This window comes from Coregonus lavaretus (assembly GCF_964263955.1).
Source record: "Coregonus lavaretus genome assembly, contig: HAP1_SCAFFOLD_8072, whole genome shotgun sequence".
Taxonomy (NCBI): domain Eukaryota; kingdom Metazoa; phylum Chordata; class Actinopteri; order Salmoniformes; family Salmonidae; genus Coregonus; species Coregonus lavaretus.
Window position 1 is genome coordinate 1 of NW_028157449.1, and position 22,614 is coordinate 22,614.

The following is a 22,614-nucleotide window of genomic DNA, read 5'->3' on the forward strand; positions in this document are numbered from 1 at the left end:
GGGTTCAAGCATACAGTAGATAAACTGCCAACCGAGTACAGTATTGTATATGTGTATCAGCACAGAATACTTAAGTTATCAGAGCTCCCTTTAAATAGAGATTAATATGTAAATGACTCCCCTGGTTAAATAAAGCACACATAAATTAATTGGCATTTAGACATTAATGTTCAAATATTCTAAGTGTAAATTGACTAGTTACTAGGCAGTGGATGCTATATGCACAACATGACAGTGGTTTTTGAATGAGTAACATATCAAGAAGAAATGTGGCCCAAAAATAATATAAGCAAAATCAACAACATGCTTCTTAATTTTCCATCACTTCATTCTGGCTTCCTTCTAGCCCTGCAACTGTTCACCCAATAACCAAACCGTATTACATAGCCCTTGTCACCTCTTCTCTCCAAGTGAAATGATTTGACAGCCTTCACTAGTCTTGCCATATTCTGACTTGGAAACTTTTTAAAGTACTTTCACAGAGCTCTTTGGCAAATTGCCCTTGCATGGCCATTAAAGACAGTTGAAAGTCAATCTGATTCGTCTTGCATTGGCTCAACTAATAAAGCCCCCGAAGGTTGGATTTACACATAGAACTTTAATACTCATACATATTCATAAATATTCCATTATGGCTTAATCTCTCATTCTTCTGATTAGGTCTTAGAAGAATTCCCACAACACATCGCACACTCGCAGTATCTCCCTAGCTTCAGGACACACTATCTTAGAGAGGACACACGTGCAAGTCGTGCATACGTAATCAAGCTGATAGTATAAGCATCACGGGTATGAGTGTGTGTGTGTCGGTATCGCTCTGTATGAGTGTGTGTGTGTGTGTGTGTGTGTGTGTGTGTGTGCATGCATTTGTGTGTCTGTGTGAACCCCGTCTCTGTTTCAAGCCTGTCGTACGCTACTCTACTCTTCTGTACTGTACTCTATTCTACTCTACTCTACTGTACTCTACTCTACTCTACTGTACTCTATTCTATTCTACTCTACTCTACTCTACTCTACTGTACTCTACTGTACTCTACTGTACTCTACTGTACTCTATTCTATTCTACTCTACTCTATTCTACTGTACTGTACTCTATTCTCCTCTCCTCTACTGTACTGTACTGTACTGTACTCTACTCTACTCTACTCTACTCTACTCTACTCTACTCTACTCTACTCTACTCTACTCTACTCTACTCTACTCTACTCTACTGCAGTATATCCCATAGTAGATATACAGAGATACTTTAACATGCAGAGTAAAGCACATCTCCCAGCGGGTTATGTAACCTTACTGTAAAGTTTAGGGGGATTTTTTATCTGCCAGCACCACACATTCAGTAATGTAGACTCTGGAGCTTCCCCGTTTCATCCTCCGGCCCTCCTCAAAGGCTTACCTTCCTCTTCTCCTTCTTCTCCTCCTTCTTTGTGAAGAGATTGTGTACCCACCAAATCTTGGTGAACATGCTGCCATAGGCCAGACTGAAGCCCAGGCCGAGCAGCCACAGACGGAACTAGACAGAGAGGGAGAGAGGGAGATTTTGTTGATTAAATATTGTACTTTTTTGATGCTTTGGTAATACAAATGCAATTTTTGTTATGGCAATAAAGCAACAATTGAATTGATAATGAGAGACAAGAGAGAGAGAGCGAGAGAGAGATAAATAAGGAGAGAGAGAGAGAGAGAGAGAGAGAGAGAGAGAGAGAGAGAGAGAAATAAGGAGAGAGATAAGGAATACGAGAAATGGAGAGAGGCAGAGAGACAAAGAATTTCTCCTGACAAGCCATTACAGCACATCCATCTACTCTAGCACTAGAACATGGCGACAACAACCCATTCCCATGGCTTTAGCTATGTTACCTGACAGACCACAGTGAACTGGGACCTGTGGATGTGGTGTCCGTCGATCCCCAGGGGAAACACAGCAGCCAGGGCCATCATACAGCCCACTGCTGTCATGTTGTTCAGGTAGGGCTGGGAGTTCTGGATGTACCTGGCACAACATACACAAAGAGGGTATGAAGAAAGGCCAGAGAATATAGACAAAACCCACAAAGGGACTGTTTCACATGCACTGTCGGTACTTTATTGGAACTATATGTCCTAACAGCATCAAAATAATGTCATAAACATTACATCTTTTGTCACTGAACGCCAAGTGACAAGGCATTTTGCATAGATTGGAGACAGTTATGCCAAGTGTTATGACATATGTCCACATAAACGTGAATATCACTTGCCCACAGTACAAGCAGGACCCACCAGGAGGACAATCATACTCGACCCAGCGTGATTGCCAGTGATGATGAGTATTGATGATGAATTGTTGATGATGAATTGTTGATGATGAATTGCTAGCTCTAGCCAAAGTGTTGCTTAAATGTGCTGGAGGAGAAATAAAGTTATAATCTTACCGGACGTTGCTGTTGTAGATGTTGAAGGTCAGACAGACGATGCCCAGGAGGATGCCCAGACCAGCGAAGACAGACACAGCAGCAAACAGCTTCTGAGAGAGGTACCTAAACTCCTCAATGACTATTGTCGAGTCAGCCGGGGGCCCAGCGCCTGAACAGAGAGAGAGAGAGAGAAAGACAGAGAGAAAGAGAGAGAAATAGAGAGAGAGAAATAGAGAGAGAGAGAGAGAGAGAGAGAGAGAGAGAGAGAGAAAGGCAGAGAGAGAGAAAGGCAGAGAGAGAGAAAGGCAGAGAGAGAGAGAGAGAGAGAGAGAGAGAGAGACAGAGAGGTAGAGAAAGAGAGACAGAGAGACAGAGCGTAAGACAGACAGAGAGAGAGAGAGAGAGAGAGAGAGAGAGAGAGTGGCAGGACAGAGGTTAGTCCATCCATGCCTTAAAGAGACAGACAGGTCTAAGGGCAGATTAGGCCTGTCTACTGTACTGTACTTGATGTCACTCAGAACAGAACAGGGCAAAAGGACAGTCTATGTTTTGAATTAAGATCAAAGTCAGAATTTGAAAATCAGGGAGGGCCCTATGCTCAGTAACCTCTACAGATATTAACCTAAAGGATCAAATGAAATTGGCACAATCAATTTGCACAGTAACCAGTATACAACATTGTGTTGCTCTCACTGATTTAATTCAATGACCAACCAGGTACAGAAGTTGAGAGTAAAGGAGGATAGATGTGGAAATCAGGACGTGTTCACCCTAATTATCTGAAAACATGTGCATAATTAAAAAGTAACCAAAAAATAGGCATTGGTTCTTTCAAGGTTGGGGATGGTTGAAAGTGCAGCGACTGACTTTATCTGTCTCTCTGTTTTCCCTGTGTTTCCTCCTGTCTGTCTAAATCCAGCCCTGCCTGCAGATCCTGACAGCTGCTCAGAGTGTGGTTGTCACTGTGTCCTTAAGTAGGGTTGGTGACAGTGACAGTGGACTTGTGTCAGTGTGTGGTGACGTGTCCATGTCAGGAAGAGGGTGACACAGTGTCGAGCCCCAGGGGTGTCACAATACCAGGGCGCCCACATTTGTTTTGACGGTTTCTGCGATATCACACCACCGATTTGCATGAAGTGACATCTGAGACATCCTGTCTGCGAACAGAGTGACGGCTGTTTGAAGATGTGTGTGTGTTTTTGTGTGCATTGAAGAGAGAGAAAGCACTGCCCTGTCAGCTGGTGTGTTTGCACTGTTTAAACCTTCCTCCGTCCTTGATCAAGGAATCAGGACAGGGTGTTGCCATGGAGACCGAGCTCTGTAACAGTTGCCACAGCGATTAGGAAGAAAGCTGAGCTGAAGTGGTTGTTAGGGGTGAATGTGAAAAGAGCGAGAAAGTGAGGGAGGAAGACGACAAGGGGTAAACAGAATGGAGAACAGGAGAGTTAAGTTAAGAGACTGACAACAATCACCTCTACAGCAGACCCAACTCACCTCTGTTACCTCAAGAACAAACTAAACTCACCTCCGTTACCTGTAGAACAAACTAAACTCACCTCTGTCACTCTACAGCAAACTAAACTCACCTCCGTCACCTCAAGAACAAACTAAACGTACCTCTGTTACCTCAAGAACAAACTAAACTCACCTCCGTTACCTCAAGAACAAACTAAACTCACCTCCGTTACCTCAAGAACAAACTAAACGTACCTCTGTTACCTCAAGAACAAACTAAACTCACCTCCGTTACCTCAAGAACAAACTAAACTCACCTCCGTTACCTCAAGAACAAACTAAACGTACCTCTGTTACCTCAAGAACAAACTAAACTCACCTCCGTTACCTCAAGAACAAACTAAACGTACCTCTGTTACCTCAAGAACAAACTAAACTCACCTCCGTTACCTTAAGAACAAACTAAAGTCACCTTCGTTACCTGTAGAACAAACTAAACTCATCTCCGTCACCTCTAGAACAAACTAAACTCAACTCCATCATCTCTATAGCAAACTAGATTCCCCTCCGTCACCTCTATAACAAAACAAACTCAACTCCGTCACCTCTATATCAAACTAACCTCACCTCTCCCACTGGTTACAGACGTCAGTTCAACATCTAGTTTTGATTTACATTTGATTGAGTTGTCAACTAACGTGAATTCAACATGAAATCAAAAATAATTTCACCATGTCACTGGATTTAGGTTAAAAGTTGGGTGAAAAAACGTTGATGACTTTTTGCAAATCCATGAGTTTTCCACATTGATTCAATGTCATCACATGTTTGTTGATGTTGTTGAAATGATGTGGAAACAACGTTAATTCAATCAGTTTTTGCACATTGGGCTGTAACTCTCCAGTAAACTAGACTCACCTCTGTTACTATACACTCTTAGAACAAAGGTGCTATCTAGAATCTAAAAGGGTTCTTCGGCTGTCCACAGAGGGTTCTACATGGAACCCAAAATGTTTGAAACCAAAAAGGGTTTTACATGGAACCAAAAAGGGTTATCCTATGGGGACAGCTGAAAGGAACCCTTTTTTTCTAAGACTGTCTAGGTCAACTAAACTCAACTCTGTCACCTCTATAGCAAACTCCAGAAAACTAGACTCCACTCCATCACCTCTGGAACAAACCATCCTCACCTCCCTAAACCTACATCACACCAAGCTCACTCGTCACACTACAGAACAGTAAGAACACCAAACTCAGCCCTACAGTAAGTCAGCCTTGTGAAGGACAGAGATAGATACAGGTCACCATACAGCCGTCTCTGATTGGACCCATTGGCCCCGCTCCCCTTGGAGGCTAAGCTAAGCCTTGGCAACAAATCATTTCCTTAAAAGTCTACAACGGTGCCCTCTCTCTGGGCTCCCAGCATGCAGGATTGATTAGCAGTGCAGTAAGTCTGAGCCCAGGCACAAGTGTGTCACCTCTCAAGGGAGGGCTGGACCAGTAAACAACTGAACTACAACATTTGTCTTGGTGGCTGAAGCAAATCAACAGTAATAGCATTTCTCTGCAGACAGTGTCAAGCTCTGTGGCTGTGTTAGATGTTGAACTTCCCCCAAAGTGAAAAAGTGTGGGTGGGTTCAGGCTTTCCTGACTGCCATGGTCTGGTCACTGGGCTGCGGGTGTAAACTAATTATGGGTGAAGGAGGATCAGGGTCCAAATGATTGCTTTTAAAGCCAGAAGTGGTGATTCGTCTGACATAGAAATTATGGATGGAGGCAGCTCAGGCTTCGAGAAAGAGAAGGCGTAACAGTAGGTCTAATGTGAGGGGAAAGAGATAGATAGTTACATAGATGACTCACAGTGAGACAGTCACACACACACACACACACCCACACACAGAGAGACATACACAGGAAGCCTGACAAAGACAATGTAATCAACTCCGCCTCACCTATCCACACATCATTGCCGAACCAGGAGAGATTCTTCTGAGAGCTGTCGTAGTATCCAATCTTCTTATAACTGCCTCCTACACAGCGAGCGAGAGGGAGAGAGAGTTCAATTAACATCTTCTCAAATCATCTTTCTTTCCTGCCTACATAATGTCCTTGGGTTATGATGGGTTCAAACTACAACAAACAATAGAACACTTTGAAAATGAACGATAGATCAAAACATCATTATGAAAAGAAGGCTATCGAAGTGCATTGCAGAGAATTTAAAATCCACAAATAGAGAGAAAAAGGAAAGAGGGGAAGGTGGAACAAAGAGAGAGACGAAACAGAGAGAAGGACCGATATAGATCCAAAGGAAAAGAAAGACAGTGTGAGAGAAACAGTATGTGGCACCCTTAACCATGAATACTGATTAGAACAGAATAATTCACAAATTCAAGTCAGGGCTTTCAATGTATAAACCAATTTACCCGACCTCGTCACTAGCACTGTAGCACGCGAAATGCAACCCAGTGCATGCAGGAAGAAAAAGATGATCATCCACTAGGGCTCCGAAAAGTAATAATCCACCACCTTAGCTTCGATCCTGTTCCAATTAGACTGAAGACTTGACTCCACACGTTTATAAATCAACACATGTTGCATGTGCAATTATAGGACAATGAAACAAACTGCACAGCTATAGGGCGCTAGCTGTGCAGTTCGTTTCATGTTCCTATAATTGCACATGCAAAAATGCTTTGCTCTCAAATAAACACGAGTGAGAATGGATGGAAAGGAAGTTAAGTGTCAACAGACAGCCATGATCCTGACCAATGACTGGACTGACTGACATTCAGTCGCACCGCAATAGAATGTCAATGAAAAACTACTGTAGGATGTCCAGAACAAGGAAAGGCTGAAATATGGTTGAAATGGTGATTTTACCTTGCAGTTGCTCAATAAGGGTCATAGCCATCCTGGAACCCTGGGCATCAAACACCACATGACCCTGAAGGAGAAAAATAAGTGCTACATCAAGTCAGAAATCTACTGTCATCCATTTAGCCTTATTGAATGAGCCAATAAATAGATTACACATGTACCATTTATTGTGCAGTGTTCTTCAATCCGGTCCTGGGATAAATAGGGTATGCAGGCTTTTGCTCCAACCCATTGCTAACACACCATATTCAACTAACCAAGGGCTTGATGATAAGTTTAGTAGTTGAATCAGAGGTGTGTTAACCCTCCAACCAGGGTTGGACTACCTGGTCTTGTATAATAAGAAACACTAATTTACGTTTTACATTGCAAAAGGTTTTAGAACATTGTGTGCCCTAATGAACATGCCCCAGGTATATGCTACTGGATGACCCTCCCTCCTGTACTCACAGACACGCCTTCAAATGAGCTGGTGTTGAGGGCGCGGTAGATCTCTGCTGTGATGTCATGGTTGTTGTAGTTGAAGTCTTCCAGCCTGCGGCCTTTGGCCTTCAGAGGGGCCACAGTCTTGTTGAGGGCCAGGGCCAGGGCCCAGACAGCGTCGTAGGCTAGAGGGGCCTCCTGGAAGCCCCCCGTCTCTTCCGGATTCTTACCCCCCAGCCGGTTCATCAAAGCCCCCAGGAACTCCTGAGAGGTCTGATTGGACCAGACATAGGGAAGGGGAGGAGTTGATATATGAGGGTCACCGTTCATGTGGCTTTCAATCTGAACTATTGTCCATCAAACTCATTAGTATGACATTTCCATAATTAAAATCACTATGTTAGTTGCATCAGGGTCAACTAGATTTAGGCAATACTGGAGCCTCAAGCACTGTGAAATGGTTACGTATTACTAGCCTTTGAACTCAAAAGGTACTTAGCTCAGGGCTAAGACAGCTTTTACGCCAGCTTTTTGGGGCTAGCCAATCACAGAGTTCCATTGTCACCTAAGTTGAATATTTATTAGGGATAGCCATATAAATGTCTAAATATATGTCTCTGCCCTGGGCTAAGAACATGCGGTGTGGAAAAGCCTAAAGGGCCCCTAGAGTGTACTATTGCAGTAGCACATCAAGCCACTGCTCTGCAGGTAGAAGAAGAAGGTATATTAAGCTAATCAACAGCTAAGCTGGCAGCGTGTGAAATTGAAGGGACAACATGACCAGATGGAGAGCAGATGTTGCTCACCAGGTTGGAATGCGGATCATAATCAATAACATTACATGGACACGGGGGACCTGTTCCTGGATCAGTGCTAGATCCAGCCCAGATGTTCTCACCAGGTTGGAGGCTCCGCGGACGGTCTCGGGGTTGAGCATGACGATCTCCGTGGTAACATGGCCCTCCACCGCCTCGGTCATGTTCTCGATGGTGCAGTTGATGGACGGGTCTTTGATCTTGAACCAGTTATCAGCGTACCAGCCAATCAGAAACCACACATATTTCTTGCCATATAGTTTCTCCTTAAATACCTGGAGGATGGAGGGAGAGAGGGTGAGGGAGAGCGAGAGAGAAAGAGAGAGAGACAGACAGACAGACAGACAGACAGACAGACAGACAGACAGACAGACAGACAGACAGAGAGAGAGAGAGAGAGAGAGAGAGAGAGAGAGAGAGAGAGAGAGAGAGAGAGAGGGAGAGAAGAAGGCAGAGAGAGTAAAGAAGAAGATGACACACTTAATAGTCTTTTAACTTTATTACGTATACATTTGATTTGTTTCTCAAGGCTACATCATCACCACAGTATAAATAAGAATGAATTCAGATAGATGTTCAAGATACTATGGAGGTCAATAACTATAAATAGCCCAATGATTTAATGCTTAACATAACTTGAGGTCAAACAAGGAAAAACACTCACCTCGCAAAACACTTTCCTGGCTTCCGTCTCATAGAAGAGCCCCACAATTATTCTGGCATCCTGGCGCTATTCAATGACAGAAAGCGTAATGATTTAAGCCATCGTAATGAAAATACATTCACATAGTTCAATAATATAATGATACAAGCCTTTACACTTTGACTATTCCAATTCTATGGTACAACTCTGCTAGCTAGCTAGCTCGGCACTTCACAGACTGGCTGGTAGTTGGCTGTGCTAATTAGCCTCCAGCATTCATTTCCTGTATTAAGTCACCTCACTTCGCTAACAGGCGCAGCTGTGAGCAGGGGAGAGCAACAGCAGCCCCCCATTGAATATTTAATCAAAGCACCTTGAGGTTCTTGACAGCGACAGCCGGGTCGGTGAGGAAGCTCTGTCTCACACTGATCTCAATCCCAGCCTCCTTCACCCTCTGCTCCAAATCATCCAGAGTCTATATGAGAGAAGAAGAGAAGAGGAGAAGGGGTAGATAGAAAGAGAGAAGGAAGAGAGAACAGAGAAGGAAAGACGAAAGAGAGAAGGGATGGGGAAGATGGAAAGAGAGAAGGGAGGGGTAGAGATTGAAAGAAAGATGGAAGGGGTGAGAAAAGGAGAGGAAAGGCACAAGAAATGGAAATAGACAGAGAAAGAGAAAGAGGATGAGAGTAAAAGAGGAAAGAGGAAAACGGATAATAAAGGACAGAGGGAGAGAAAGAGGATGATAATTTCAGAGAGAGAGGTAGAAAAAGAGAGAGAAAAAAGAGGAAGCAAGAAGGGGAGAAGATGTAGGGAAAGAAGAGAGATAGAGAAATGTAAAGATCAAGGAAGAGGGAGATCATTAACCTCCACATTATCCACCCGGTCACTCAGAGAGATGTATTGCCTGATCAATATTTCTCACCACCAATATTCCAACAAATTACTTCAGAAATCCACGATCAATTGTGGGATTGAATACTTAAAAGACTATCATACTGCATATACAGTGAGCTCCATAATTCACTGGACAGTGACCATTCTTTTGTTATTTTGGTTCTGTACTCTAGCACTTTGAGTTTGAAAGGATACAATGACAATGAGGGTGAAGTGCAGACTGTCAGCTTTAATTTGAGGGTATTTTCATACATATCGGATGAACCGTTTACGAATTATAGAAGCTTTTGTACATAGTCCCCCCCATTTTCGGGCATCAAAAAACATTGGACAGTTTAACATAATGTAGAATAAAGTAATCATTGTTAATATTTGGTCGCATATCCTTTGCATACAATGACTGCTTGAAGTCTGCGATGCATCGCCATCACCAGACGCTGGGTATCTTCCCTGGTGATGCTCTGCCAGGCCTGTACTGCAGCCATCTTCAGTTCCTGCTTGTTTCGGGGACTTATTGCCTTAAGTCTCCTCTTCAGCATGTAAAATGCATGTTCAATTGGATTCAGATCTGGTGATTGACTCGGCCAGTCAAGGATTTTCCACGTTTTGGCCATCAAAAACCCCTTTGTTGCTCTAGCAGTATGTTTAGGGTCATTGTCTTGTTGCATGATTAAGTGCCGTCCAATGAGTTTGGAGGCATTTGGTTTTATCTGAGCAGATAAAATATTTCTGTAGACTTCAGAATTCATTGTTCTACTTCTGTCTGCAGTCACATCATCGATGAAGACAAGTGAGCCTGTTCCACTGGCAGCCATACAGGCCCAAGCCATAACACCCCCTCCACCATGTTTCATGGATGAGGTGGTATGCTTTGGATCATGGGCATTTCTTTTTTTTCTCCACACTTTTGTCTTTCCATCACTCTGGTACATGTTAATCTTTGTCTCATCTGTCCACAATACTTTTTTCCAGAACTCTTGGGGCTCTTTTAGCTGCTTTTTAGCAAACTGTAATCTGGCCTTTCTGTTCTTCAGGCTTATCAGTGGTTTGCATCTTGTAGTGTACCCTCTGTAGTCCTGCTGGTGTAGTCTTCTGCGTATGGTAGACTTTGACACATCTACACCTGCATCCAGGAGAGTGTTTTTGATCTGTTGGGCTGTTATCAGGGGTTTTTTCTTCACCATAGAGAGTATTCTCCGGTCATCCACTACAGTGGTCTTTCTCTGTCTACTGGGTCTTTTGACATAATTGAGTTCACCGGTTGTTTTTTTCTTGTTAATGATGAACAAAACTGTTGACTTGGGCATGGCCAGGGTTTTTGCAATGTTCCTGAATGATTGATTTTCATTTCTGAGCCTTATGACGGCCAACTTCATTTGCATCGACACTGCTGTCTTCCTCATGTTGTCACACCCCAATAACAACCTCCAAAGGCAATAGCAAAGTCTAGAATCATTACTATTCATCAACAGCTCTCCTGCATTCACTAACGACACAAATGAATACACCTGCCTAACGACACACATCTGTGAAGCCAATTTAACAAAAACTTGTAGTACCTTAAAATGGGGGGACCATGTACAAAAGGTGCTGTCATTTCTAAACGGTTCATCCGATATGTATGAAAATACCCTCAAATTAAAGCTGACAGTCTGCACTTCACGCTCATTGTCATTGTATCCTTTCAAACTCAAAGTGCTAGAGTACAGAACCAAAATAACAAAACAATGGTCACTGTCCAATGAATTATGGAGCTCACTGTAAGTCACACGCACACACACACCCACTCCCACACACACATTTGCTCATTAAGATGTGGGAGAGTCACTGAAGAAGGGGCTGTGGAAGTAAGAGAGAGAAAGAGAGAAAGAGGGAGGGGGAGACAGACAGAAGGAGAGTGAGAGACAGAGACAGAGAGAGAGAGAGAGAGAGAGAGAGAGAGAGAGAGAGATACAGAGAGATACAGAGAGAGAGAGCGAGAGACAGAGAAAGAGAGACAGAGACAGAGAGAGAGAGAGAGAGAGAGAGAGCGGGAGAGAGAGAGAGAGAGATACAGAGACAGAGACAGGGAGCGAGAGAGAGAGAGAGAGAGAGAGAGAGACAGAGACAGGGAGCGAGAGAGAGAGAGAGAGAGAGAGAGAGACATAGAGAGAGAGAGCTGACCGAAGTGAAGACCTCCGTGGTCTGCTGGATGGTGGCGATCTTAGTCCACTTCCACTTCTGGAAGAGGCGTACCCTGGTGGGGTTGTGGAGGGTGGCCGAGGGGTGGGTGCGGAAGAAGGTGGGGAAACGGTTCCTGTTGGACAAGGCTGGAGAGCTGGAGCCATAGGACAACTGAGAAAGAGAGAGGGGGAGATAGGGAGGGAGATAAACATGTATTTCCTTATATTCTACAACTATCAAAACACTATACAGCCAGGCAATATACAGTACTAATGTATTCCATGCCAATACAGCTTATTGCACTGATTTGAATTGAATTGAGAGGTGAGGGGGGTTTAATATTCTATATCTATATATATCATGCCTATGACTTTAGTGTTCAGAGCATCGGCCCCTGACACCAGGGAATGAGAGAAGAAGAAGGTGGAGACCTGATGATAAATGTCAAATGTCATGTACAATATTGAGTCCCAGGGTTAACAAATCCCTGGGTGTATGTAGAGGTAGTGGAGCTATCAATACATGGACAGCAGACAATACAGCTAGTGACAGTAGAGTAGAATAGAATTTGCCAGCTCACAATGGGATGCAGTCAGGGGGACGATGGTATCAGCCTGTGGAAAATAGCTCCTGCATTAGGGGTGACACACACAGGAGAATGAAATAGAACGAAATGGAGCAAAGCGGCAGGGCACAGAGAGGCTCATAAAATACCACTTTGCAGGAAGCAGAAGAGAAGTAATCCAATGTGCTCTTTTCACGACCTGAAACAAACACTAGCCTCAAAATGAGTGGCTTCAGGGTCGTGTTCATTTTGCACCAAATGGACTAAAACAGGGAGGGATTAACTGGATTAGTCCAATTAGAAAGACACATTTTTGTTTTCCATTGCTAAATGTTTTAAAACATTTTACAGGATGTGCCGGTATGAACTTTTTTATTGTATTGGGTCAATGGGATTGCCTTTAAATGTAGACTGAGTTGCTACGCTAGGCTATGGGAGATCCGAATACAGCCTGCCAATTGGAGCAGCCAGAAGTCCCTTGATTCTGGTCTGTTTGATCCTTGGCTGTTTTCCCTCTCTGATAGGCTTGTTTGACATGCAGAGAGATACTCCTCCTAAGGGCTGAACAGGGACAGAAATAAGTGTGTGGAGATTGGTGGTGGTGTACACTCACTCACTAAAGAGCCTGATCCCTTTATATGTGTGTGTGTGTGTGTGTGTGTGTGTGTGTGTGTGTGTGTGTGTGTGTGTGTGTGTGTGTGTGTGTGTGTGTGTGCACGCGTGTGAGAGAGAGAGAGAGAGAGAGAGAGAGCGAGAGCGAGAGCGCGAGAGAGAGAGCGAGAGAGAGAGAGAGAGAGAGAGAGAGAGAGAGAGAGAGAGAGAGAGAGGGGGTGGGGGAGATCGACAGTTAGAGTGGGAACAAGGAGGCTGAGAGGAAGAGAAAGGAGGAAATCGAGCAGACAGGCCCAAGGCACTAGTTGCTGACAAGTAGAGGGAGTAAAGAGGAGATTGGAAAAACAAAAAGAGATATAGTTTTTCCATGAAGGAGAGAAATGGATAGATAGGGAGATTTCATTTGTTCTCAATTAATTACTGGGCTAAAAAGGTTGGCTAAAGTTTAAGGTTAAATTAAGAGCGAAATGAGATTACGAGAGCAAGAGCGAGAGCGAGAGCGAGAGCGAGAGAGAGAGAGAGAGAGAGAGAGAGAGAGAGAGAGAGAGAGAGAGAGAGAGAGAGAGAGATATATATAGAGATAGATAGATAGATATATAGATAGATAGATATAGAGAAAGAGAGAATGGGACACACACACACACACACACAGTAGCTACCCACCACTATGAGGTTCCACATGCGAGCAGCCTCTGCTACCAGTGTGGATACGGAGCTGCAGCCGGGCATCAGGACTGTCTTGATGGGCTCCGTGTAGAGCAGGTCATAGAGCAACTTGGTAGACTCACCCGGGTCACACTAAGAGAGAGAGAAAGAGGATGAGAGAGGGGGAAAATTGAGGGAGGAGGAGATGGAGGAGATTTGGGGGGAGATAAAAGGGGACATAGATGTGAGGGAGATAGGGGGAGATGAAAGAAGAGAGGGGGAGATGAAGGGAGAGAGGGGGAGATGAAGGGAGATAGGGGGAGATGAAAGAAGAGAGGGGGAGATGAAGGGAGAGAGGGGGAGATGAAGGGAGAGAGGGGGAGATGAAGGAAGAGAGGGGGAGATGGAGAGAGGGGGAGATGAAGGGAGAGAAGGGGAGATGAAGGGAGAGGGGGGGCGATGAAGGGAGAGAGGGGGAGATGAAGGGAGAGGGGGGGCGATGATGGGAGAGAGGGGGAGATGAAGGAGGGGAGGGGGAGGTGAAGGGAGAGAGGGGGAGATGAAGGGAGAGGGGGAGATGAAGGGAGAGAGGGGGAGATGAAGGGAGAGAGGGGGCGATGAAGGGAGAGAGGGGGAGATGAAGGGAGAGGGGGAGATGAAGGGAGAGGGGGGGCGATGAAGGGAGAGAGGGGGAGATGAAGGAAGAGAGGGGGAGATGAAGGGAGAGAGGGGGAGATGAAGGGAGAGAGGGGGAGATGAAGGAAGAGAGGGGGAGATGGAGAGAGGGGGAGATGAAGGGAGAGAAGGGGAGATGAAGGGAGAGGGGGGGCGATGAAGGGAGAGAGGGGGAGATGAAGGGAGAGGGGGGGCGATGATGGGAGAGAGGGGGAGATGAAGGAGGGGAGGGGGAGGTGAAGGGAGAGAGGGGGAGATGAAGGGAGAGGGGGAGATGAAGGGAGAGAGGGGGAGATGAAGGGAGAGAGGGGGCGATGAAGGGAGAGAGGGGGAGATGAAGGGAGAGAGGGGGAGATGAAGGGAGAGGGGGGGCGATGAAGGGAGAGAGGGGAGATGAAGGAAGAGAGGGGGAGATGAAGGGAGAGAGTGGGAGATGAAGGGAGAGAGGGGGAGATGAAGGGAGAGGGGGAGATGAAGGGAGAGAGGGGAGATGAAGGGAGAGAGGGGGCGATGAAGGGAGAGAGGGGGAGATGAAGGGAGAGAGGGGGAGATGAAGGGAGAGAGGGGGGGAAAGAGGAGGAAGATTAGAAGAGAAATAGAGGGGGGAAAGGAGAGGAAGAGAGGAGAGGTGAGAGATGTGGGAGAGAAAGTGAGGGGGTGGGTAGAGAACAGGGGTAGAGAGAGAGGGAGAGAGAGAGAAGGGAGGAAGAAAGAAGAATATCAGAAACAGAAAGACGAACAGAACAGTGATCCATATTCAGCCTTATTGAGCTTCAGTATAAAAATTAGGAAAGATGGCCACAGAGAGAGTTAAATCGACCACACTGTCCAAAAAGCGATAGGAAGAAAATATGAATGCACAAAGAGGGAGGGAGATATCACAAACAGAACACATTCAAAGACTCAAATGAATGTAAAATAAGCTTGAGGTGTTCCAATCATGAACAAATTATCCATCACAGGCCTGTCACCAAGGTTTCCAATAAGCCATCCCCATTCCAGTCCTCAATGAGGCCACATCTAAATAAGCCTGACAAGTTTAATGATGATTTACTGTGGAGGGGGAGAGAGAGAAGACAGAACTCCCATGCATTGCAGTTGAGTGTCACAAGCAATCCGGTTGCAGAAAACGGTGATTTAACAATGGACATTATGGGCCCTAATTTGGGTGTTGGTTTGTCTCTGTTCGTTTTCCGAGATGGAAATAGCACACTCAAGATGCAAATGTGTTGGATGCAAAAATTGCCTGTTAATTTCAATGGTGGTTGGTTGACTGTTAAAACGTTGTCGTCTATTGCTACTGTCTCTAGATTGTATGATATGATCTAGATATCATGATACCACGAGTCGACTTGATCACAATGGAAGAGAAAGTGACGTTTTGCTATTCTGTCACATCTGATAACATGTCAGGCGGTCATAACCTTTTCTCTGCCCTGGAGAACTCCTGGGGATGCCTGCCCTTACAAAAAAAACTGATGTCAAATGTCTATGTGAGGAGAATAACGTTTTCACCTCACATGTAAACCGCAGAATTTCACGTCAAACTGCAATTTACATGTGAGATGAAAACGTTATTCTCCTCACGTGAAAAGGTGGCATTAACATGTGAACTCTACATTTAATACATGTGAAAATATGGTTTCATGTGAAATTTAAGCTCAACATGTGAAAACGGCTATTTTACATGTGAAACCGCAAATTTGACAAACTTTCACATGTAAGAATCGTATATGCCGTTTGACACATGAAAAACAGTGCGATGTGAAAATCACATTTGCTGTTTCACATGTAAGATAACCACATGTGAAAATCTCACTTTCACATGATTGTTTTTCACATGTGAACTTGCAATTCCACATCTAAAAGGGACAATCTAATTTGCAGTTTCACATGCAAGAAAACTCCACATTTACTCCAATCTTTGTAAACAAAGTAAATGTAAACAAACACTGTATAGCCTAAAAACATAGTTAAAACTATAATTTTGATATAATGGATGGCCAGTACTTGCATCCATAGCGTAGTCTATGGATATAAGAGTGGTTGCATTTCTCCAGCTCCATCCCTCAGCTTTTTACCAAAACTGTGGCACTTTGTTAATGTTTGAATTAAGGATTGCCACTTTAAACACTTTTAATAGAGTAACAGCGTTGTTATATGGTGCAATCCTCTAGTGAGCGAGCTACGTTTGTGCCATTAATATCAAGCAAAACTTCTGAAGTCGAGAACAACATTCTTAATATTCCAAAGCATAAATCCAAAAATATTGATAGCAAAACAAAATATTGCAAGGAAATCATTTTTAAATGCTTGCGCAAATTAATTGTAAATTAACAAAAAAAAATTTTTTGCAACATTCATTCCAGCACCATAGCACCCTGCATCCCACTGTTAGTTTCCCTCTGAAGCTAAGCACGGTCAGTCCTGGTCGGTCCCTGGATGGGAGACTGGAAGTGGTGAAATAAAACAATGAAAAGAAAAACAAATGGAAAATGTACATGTGAAACTTCACACGTGTCCGAAAACCACTTGAGTCATGGCGTTAAATGTTGCATACATGAATTTGATACGTGTGTGAGATAATGCATGTGTGTGGACACATAAATAATGTTCAGTCCTATCATGTTCCAGCTGCCAATTAACGGGGAAGTGAGAGACTTTTATTTTTTACCAGGTAAGTTGACTGAGAACACACTCTCATTTACAGCAACGACCTGGGGAATAGTTACTGGGGAGAGGAGGGGGGGATGAATGAGCCAATTGGAAGCTGGGGATGATTAGGTGGCCATGATGGTATGAGTGCCAGATTGGGAATTTAGCCAGGACACTGGGGTTAATACCCCTACTTTTACGATAAGTGCCAGGGGATCTTTAGTGACCACAGAGAGTCAGGACACCCGTTTAACGTCCCATCCGAAAGACGGCGCCCTACACAGAGAGCACCTCATCACGCCATTTCTTTACCTGTCTCCCTCCATCACAGTTAATAATTGATCAAAATTATCAGTCTTCGCTTTGATATAACCATGGCAACAGTCTGGAGCGGGTGAGTGGTGTGTCTGTGTATAGATCTCAATGTGCTGTAAATAGTCTAATGTTCTCTCCCTATACCACCACACAAACAAACAAGCAGTGATCTACCCATATAGATAGATAGAGATATGCTGCATTACAAATAAACTGTGTAAGTGTTGAAGTTCATATACACTAAAATCTTCTTAATATTTAATTATTCAGTGTCTAATTCTGTAATGGTATATTTGATGAGACATCTTTTTCCAAGGCAAACGGGATCACACTTTAAACCTTCACTTTAACTATTGTGAGCGTTTAAATGAACACATTCTAATATTGAACATCATTATACATTCAAGCCGAGACCACTCTATGAGTCCTTCTTCATAATTGATATCCCAATCCTAGATCTTATACTGCAATTAAGAAGACAAACAATTGGACGACGTTGATGCTTATTTCTAAATCTCATGCTCAAACCGAGTGTGTTATGATTGCCTGTGTGATATTTGGTAGTTGACCAAACAAGCTGTTGATTGGATAATAACTGAAAGTAAATAGTAGCTGTATTCAATTCCATCTCCTATAATTTAACTCTTAATGCCATAAGCTGTTCATTAATATTTCAGCCAGGTGTGAAGCGTTCACAATCCACTGATCTTTAAAGGGTTCATCAAACCCAACTGTAATTAGCAATAACTGTACACTAGCACATAAATGCAGGCTATGTTCAAGAAAATGTCACTGTCTGACATGTTCATTGATTTGGTTATAGTCATGTATTGGTCTTTCACAAAGGTGTAAATCTATTGGTTTGTCAAAACAAAAAGAGAACCATAAATCAACCAATGGGTGAGATTAATCCCATAAATTCAGAATATCTAGATTTTAGAATATATTATATTCTATGGCCAGTACCATTAATTCACAAAGCTGTTTCAAAGTAAATAATATGTTCAGTCAGTATATTTGATATGTCCACAGCCTAACTTCATGTTCTGTATATGAATTTCAAACCCTGAATCTCAACATGCATACATCTTCCATATCTATTCACCCATAGTCTTATCTAATTGAAAGGAGAAAAATATTAAGCCTGTTTGTTTCAACGCTAACTGTGTTGCCATGACAACTTTCCTCTCCTCTCCTCTCCCCTCTTCCCTATTCTTTACAATGGGATTCCAATGCAGAGCCTTTTACACCAATCAGAACAAAGCGAGTACCGCTCCCTAACCAGTCACAGCACAGTTAACTGTTTCATGCCTGTGTGCTGTATGCCCGGGTGTAGTGGAGGCATCTGTCCTGCAGTATGATTGATATGGAAACCCAGTGGGGAGGATGGCTGTGTGTTAAAGCTAATGAGGAAGTAGGAGGCAATAACTAGGTCAGAAACAGTGGGAAACATATAGATGTGTAGCGAGTGAATAGTGCTGACATTTGAAAATGCCTATATGATGAATGATTGATGACAGACAAGCAGCGGGTGTTTTGTTCATTTAATAACACAAATATTTGACGCTATCATTTCCTGGTTAGTAATTGGAGCTTAGTGGTCAAATAGGACAGTGACGGTCAGCTATATGTCACATTTTATCCCAAGGAGATAAATGCAGTTGCATTCTGTCCACTGAAGAAATGTCCCCTGTGCTTTGTATGACATATAGACATTGGTCTTTTTTATTTTTAAGACACATCACCTCCTAGCAGCCAGCTGTTGCGTAGTGGTAGTCCAGTTTCATTGTGAAAGTTCACTTTTCCTATACCAGCACTGACGCTGTCCTTGGTGCTGAATTTCAGCAAGCCAATATCAGTGTCTGACTTGGCATTAGTTTAGTTTATCGTCCAGCACCATGAAATCGGTGAGGGGACTGAGGATCGGTCTCCGTCCATAAGTATGTTTACATTTACATTTTAGTCATTTAGCAGACGCTATTATCCAGAGCGACTTACAGGAGTAATTAGGGTTAAGTGCCTTGCTCAAGGGCACATCGACAGATTTTTCACCTAGTCGGCTCGGGGATTAGAACCAGCGACCTTTCGGTTACTGGCACAACGCTCTTAACCACTATGCTACCTGCCACCCATGTTAGTTCGTACTTTAGCCACGTGCGATTTTGACGACATTTGGGTCAATTGCCATTGAGATCCGGCATTGACAAAATTACACTGATTGGCCTAAAGCGGGAGCTATAGTAATTAACTGAAATGCGTTAGTTGCGTGTGATATCTCAATTGGCCCAAGAGGGGTGCTGCATCGTTTGTGGGGGATGACATGTTTACTGTTGCCTTGTTTTTTTTTATTAAATGGGCAACTGTGCAACAATTCTAAAAGGGGTAATATAATATGGATTTTGGCACACAACTCCCTTGACACTATTAAATAAGTATGCTGCTGAGTTGTTAGATTATTGCACCCACCTGCTACAAGGGCAATAAAAAAAAAAGAGTATGCCTGCAGGAAATCAATATCATGTTGGCAAGTTTTAACAATGTATAGACATATGTAAAGAAGAAAGGCTATTAACTGAAATAGAAATGAAGTGTTCATGTATTTCATATATCATGAAGACAAACGGGTCTAATTTAATTTCAACTAGTCTAGAGACTTGTAAGAAAACAAGATAAAGTTGTATTCTCTTCTGCGACTTTCACTTTTTAAACACAACAATTGATCTATTTGATCCAACATCTACTCACCATACTGTCATAGTATATCAGCTCCAGTTCGTAATCCGGCAGAATATCCGTTCGGTTGTTCACCAGATCCAAAGCCATCTGCGCAGAGGGGAGACATGCTTGGCCGCCCGGCCAACCGCCGCTCATTGGGAAGAGAGCTCCGATGTAGAGTTTCTTCTTGCCTAGGGACGGGCAAGGCCAGGAGAGGAGAAGTAAGGTAAGCAATGCTCGAAGTGCAATATGTCTGAACGCAACACTCGATAATTGCCGCAGACTTTTTCCAATTACCGCCATGGTCAGGAAATTGAATTGGACCAATATCCGAATGTTGCAGAGGAGTTGGGTTCGTATTAGAATAATTAAAGGATATTATGTTGTAATGAAAGTTTAGAGAGCCTTGAGGTGAATTTGCAATTAATCGCAATAGCATTTCATTGCAAGAACCTTGCGCTCTCCAAAAAGTGGATTCACGTGTTCGCCTCGCTAACAGACAGTGAAAGATTGTTAGCCTATAATAAGAAATAGCCTAGCTCGCCTGCTCTTCATATTATTTCAGTGGACTAATCGTTTCGACTGATAATTTGTCAGTGCAGAGGCGCATGATATACAACGCAAATAGTTAAAGTTTTTATGAACGTTGAATGTTGGGTTTATAAATAGGGTATAACTTGTTTGGAAACCATGTTTGCCTCTTTTTGTCGTTCAGCAGGCAGATTTCAATAATTCCAAAACCTAAGATGAGGTGTCCAATTAATTGGGTCCAGCAAATAAGTTGAATGGTTTCATGCAAGTGCTGTAAAAGCTAATGAGGCAGGATAGTTTCCCCTTCCATCGCGATGGAGAATATTGGACAGACATTAAAACTGTCTGTCCTTAAACTGTCTGTCCAGCAACGAATAATACAAGTCCGTTATTTCTAATTATTCATAATCACCACGATTTTGCACCAAAAGGTATGCGCGCCACCAGTCAGACAGCAGAAAATGAGCTCCCGATTACGAATAACGTTTGAATTGTTCTTATTCTCTGGTTAATAAAAGCAAAACGCACTGTGCGTAATTTCAGGATTTTTTCATAATCTGTCCGTGCAACGACCCGTATTTCCAATTGTATGGATGAAACGAAGTGTCCAGGAATGAGACGCGAAGGGTATATAATCCACTGCAGCAGAGGCTATGAGTGTGTGTGTGTGTGTGTGTGTGTGTGTGTGTGTGTGTGTGTGTGTGCATGCGTGTATGAGCGAGGACAACTCTGATGATATTTGCTAGTCGGTGAATGTGTAGTGTGTGTGCAACACCTAGTTTCTACAATCAAGAGTATTGGCAAACTTTATAGGTATCTGTCACTCTCTAATTCTCCGTTGGCAACAATACATTATTCAGATCAATATCTAATGACTATATTAACTTTACCTGGGAAAATAGAGTGCAAACTGATAGAAATCAAATATTGGAATATCAAATCAACATAGACTTTAGATTGACAGTGAGCCAAATCGATTTCAACCACAACAATGCCTCACATGCTTCTCAGTTGTTTCTCAATAACCAATGAAAGGACATTCATTCACCCACCCACAAGCCTCTACAAAAAAAGACCATAAAATGCCTCAGGGGCTACTTTGAGAAATCAGCAAAAGCAGTGGACCAGTCAGTGCATCAATCTCCTGGCTCTCCTTTTCCCTTCATCTAAGCAGACCTGGAGTCAGTCTGTGTGATGTATAGCCAAGAGCTGCTACTGTACAGGCTACAGCATACCTGCTGTTTGAACCGTCTGTCCACTTTAAAGCCTCCTCTCATTGCCCTTTAATCAGCCAATGCAGCACTGTCCGCGTCCCAAATACCTCCCTATTAAGTAGAGCTCTGGTCAAAAGTAGTGTCCTATAACAATAGGGTGCAATTTGGGACGCAACCACCGTTTCACTGTCAGCTCTTAGATAGGGCTCTCACACCCCCAGTAGGTCAATATCCATAACAGAATCAGAAACAGCTATAATAGAATTATAGAATTAGTCAATAATGCTACCCTCCTCTGACTCCAACTCTTCCATGGCTAAAATGTAACACATGACTCATTGGCAATAGCTACTGGCACTCTGGGGACTCGAGAGTAAAGCCAATGATAAATGCATTCCACCTTTGTTCAACTATTAGGCTGGTTTTAGGTTCTCTGTGTAATATCACTGTAATAATACTCTTATTGTGCACATTGGGATAGATTGTGTGATGGAGAAATAGCCACCTTTATTCCTCCACCTCAAATACAATTACAGTGGAGTTGACAGTAATAGTCAATAGCAGACCCAAAGCTACTAACTGTTATTCAGTATACTTGGCACAAGAGGCAATTCAACTCACAGCCCTTGTGTTGCCAGCCAACACCGTGTATGTTCCAACCTCCAACCCACTGAGCTATTGAGCCATCTGTAGCCCACATTGACGTAGAACTCCTTCCTCTCTCTCTCTCTCTCTCTCTCTCTCTCTCTCTCTCTCTCTCTCTCTCTCTCTCTCTCTCTCTCTCTCTCTCTCTCTCTCTCTCTCTCTCTCTCTCTCTCTCTCTCTCTCTCTCTCTCTCTCTCTCTCTCTCTCTCTCTCTCTCTCTCTCTCTCTCTCTCTCTCTCTCTCTCTCTGTCTGTCTGTCTGTCTGTCTGTCTGTCTGTCTGTCTGTCTCTGTCTCTGTCTCTCTCTCTAGATCACCTGTCTGATCTATATCCCCCGGAACTCCGCAGCATGCCATCTATTATTCACACCTGA

The 22,614-nt window shown here is 43.4% G+C and overlaps 1 protein-coding gene across 1 annotated transcript; it reads right to left on the reverse strand.

Moving 5' to 3' along the window:
* Positions 1-1,397: 1,397 nt before the first annotated feature.
* Positions 1,398-20,074, reverse strand: LOC311125417 (gamma-aminobutyric acid type B receptor subunit 1-like; the record flags this gene model as incomplete). Its single annotated transcript, XM_084199461.1, has 12 exons — positions 19,883-20,074; positions 13,511-13,645; positions 11,671-11,841; positions 8,987-9,088; positions 8,635-8,700; positions 8,054-8,245; positions 7,183-7,428; positions 6,736-6,799; positions 5,805-5,882; positions 2,416-2,566; positions 1,862-1,994; positions 1,398-1,514 (listed from the first exon to the last, which is right to left on the reverse strand). Coding segments are annotated over exons 1-12 (1,581 nt in total), but the record flags the coding sequence as incomplete, so codon positions are not given.
* Positions 20,075-22,614: the final 2,540 nt, after the last annotated feature.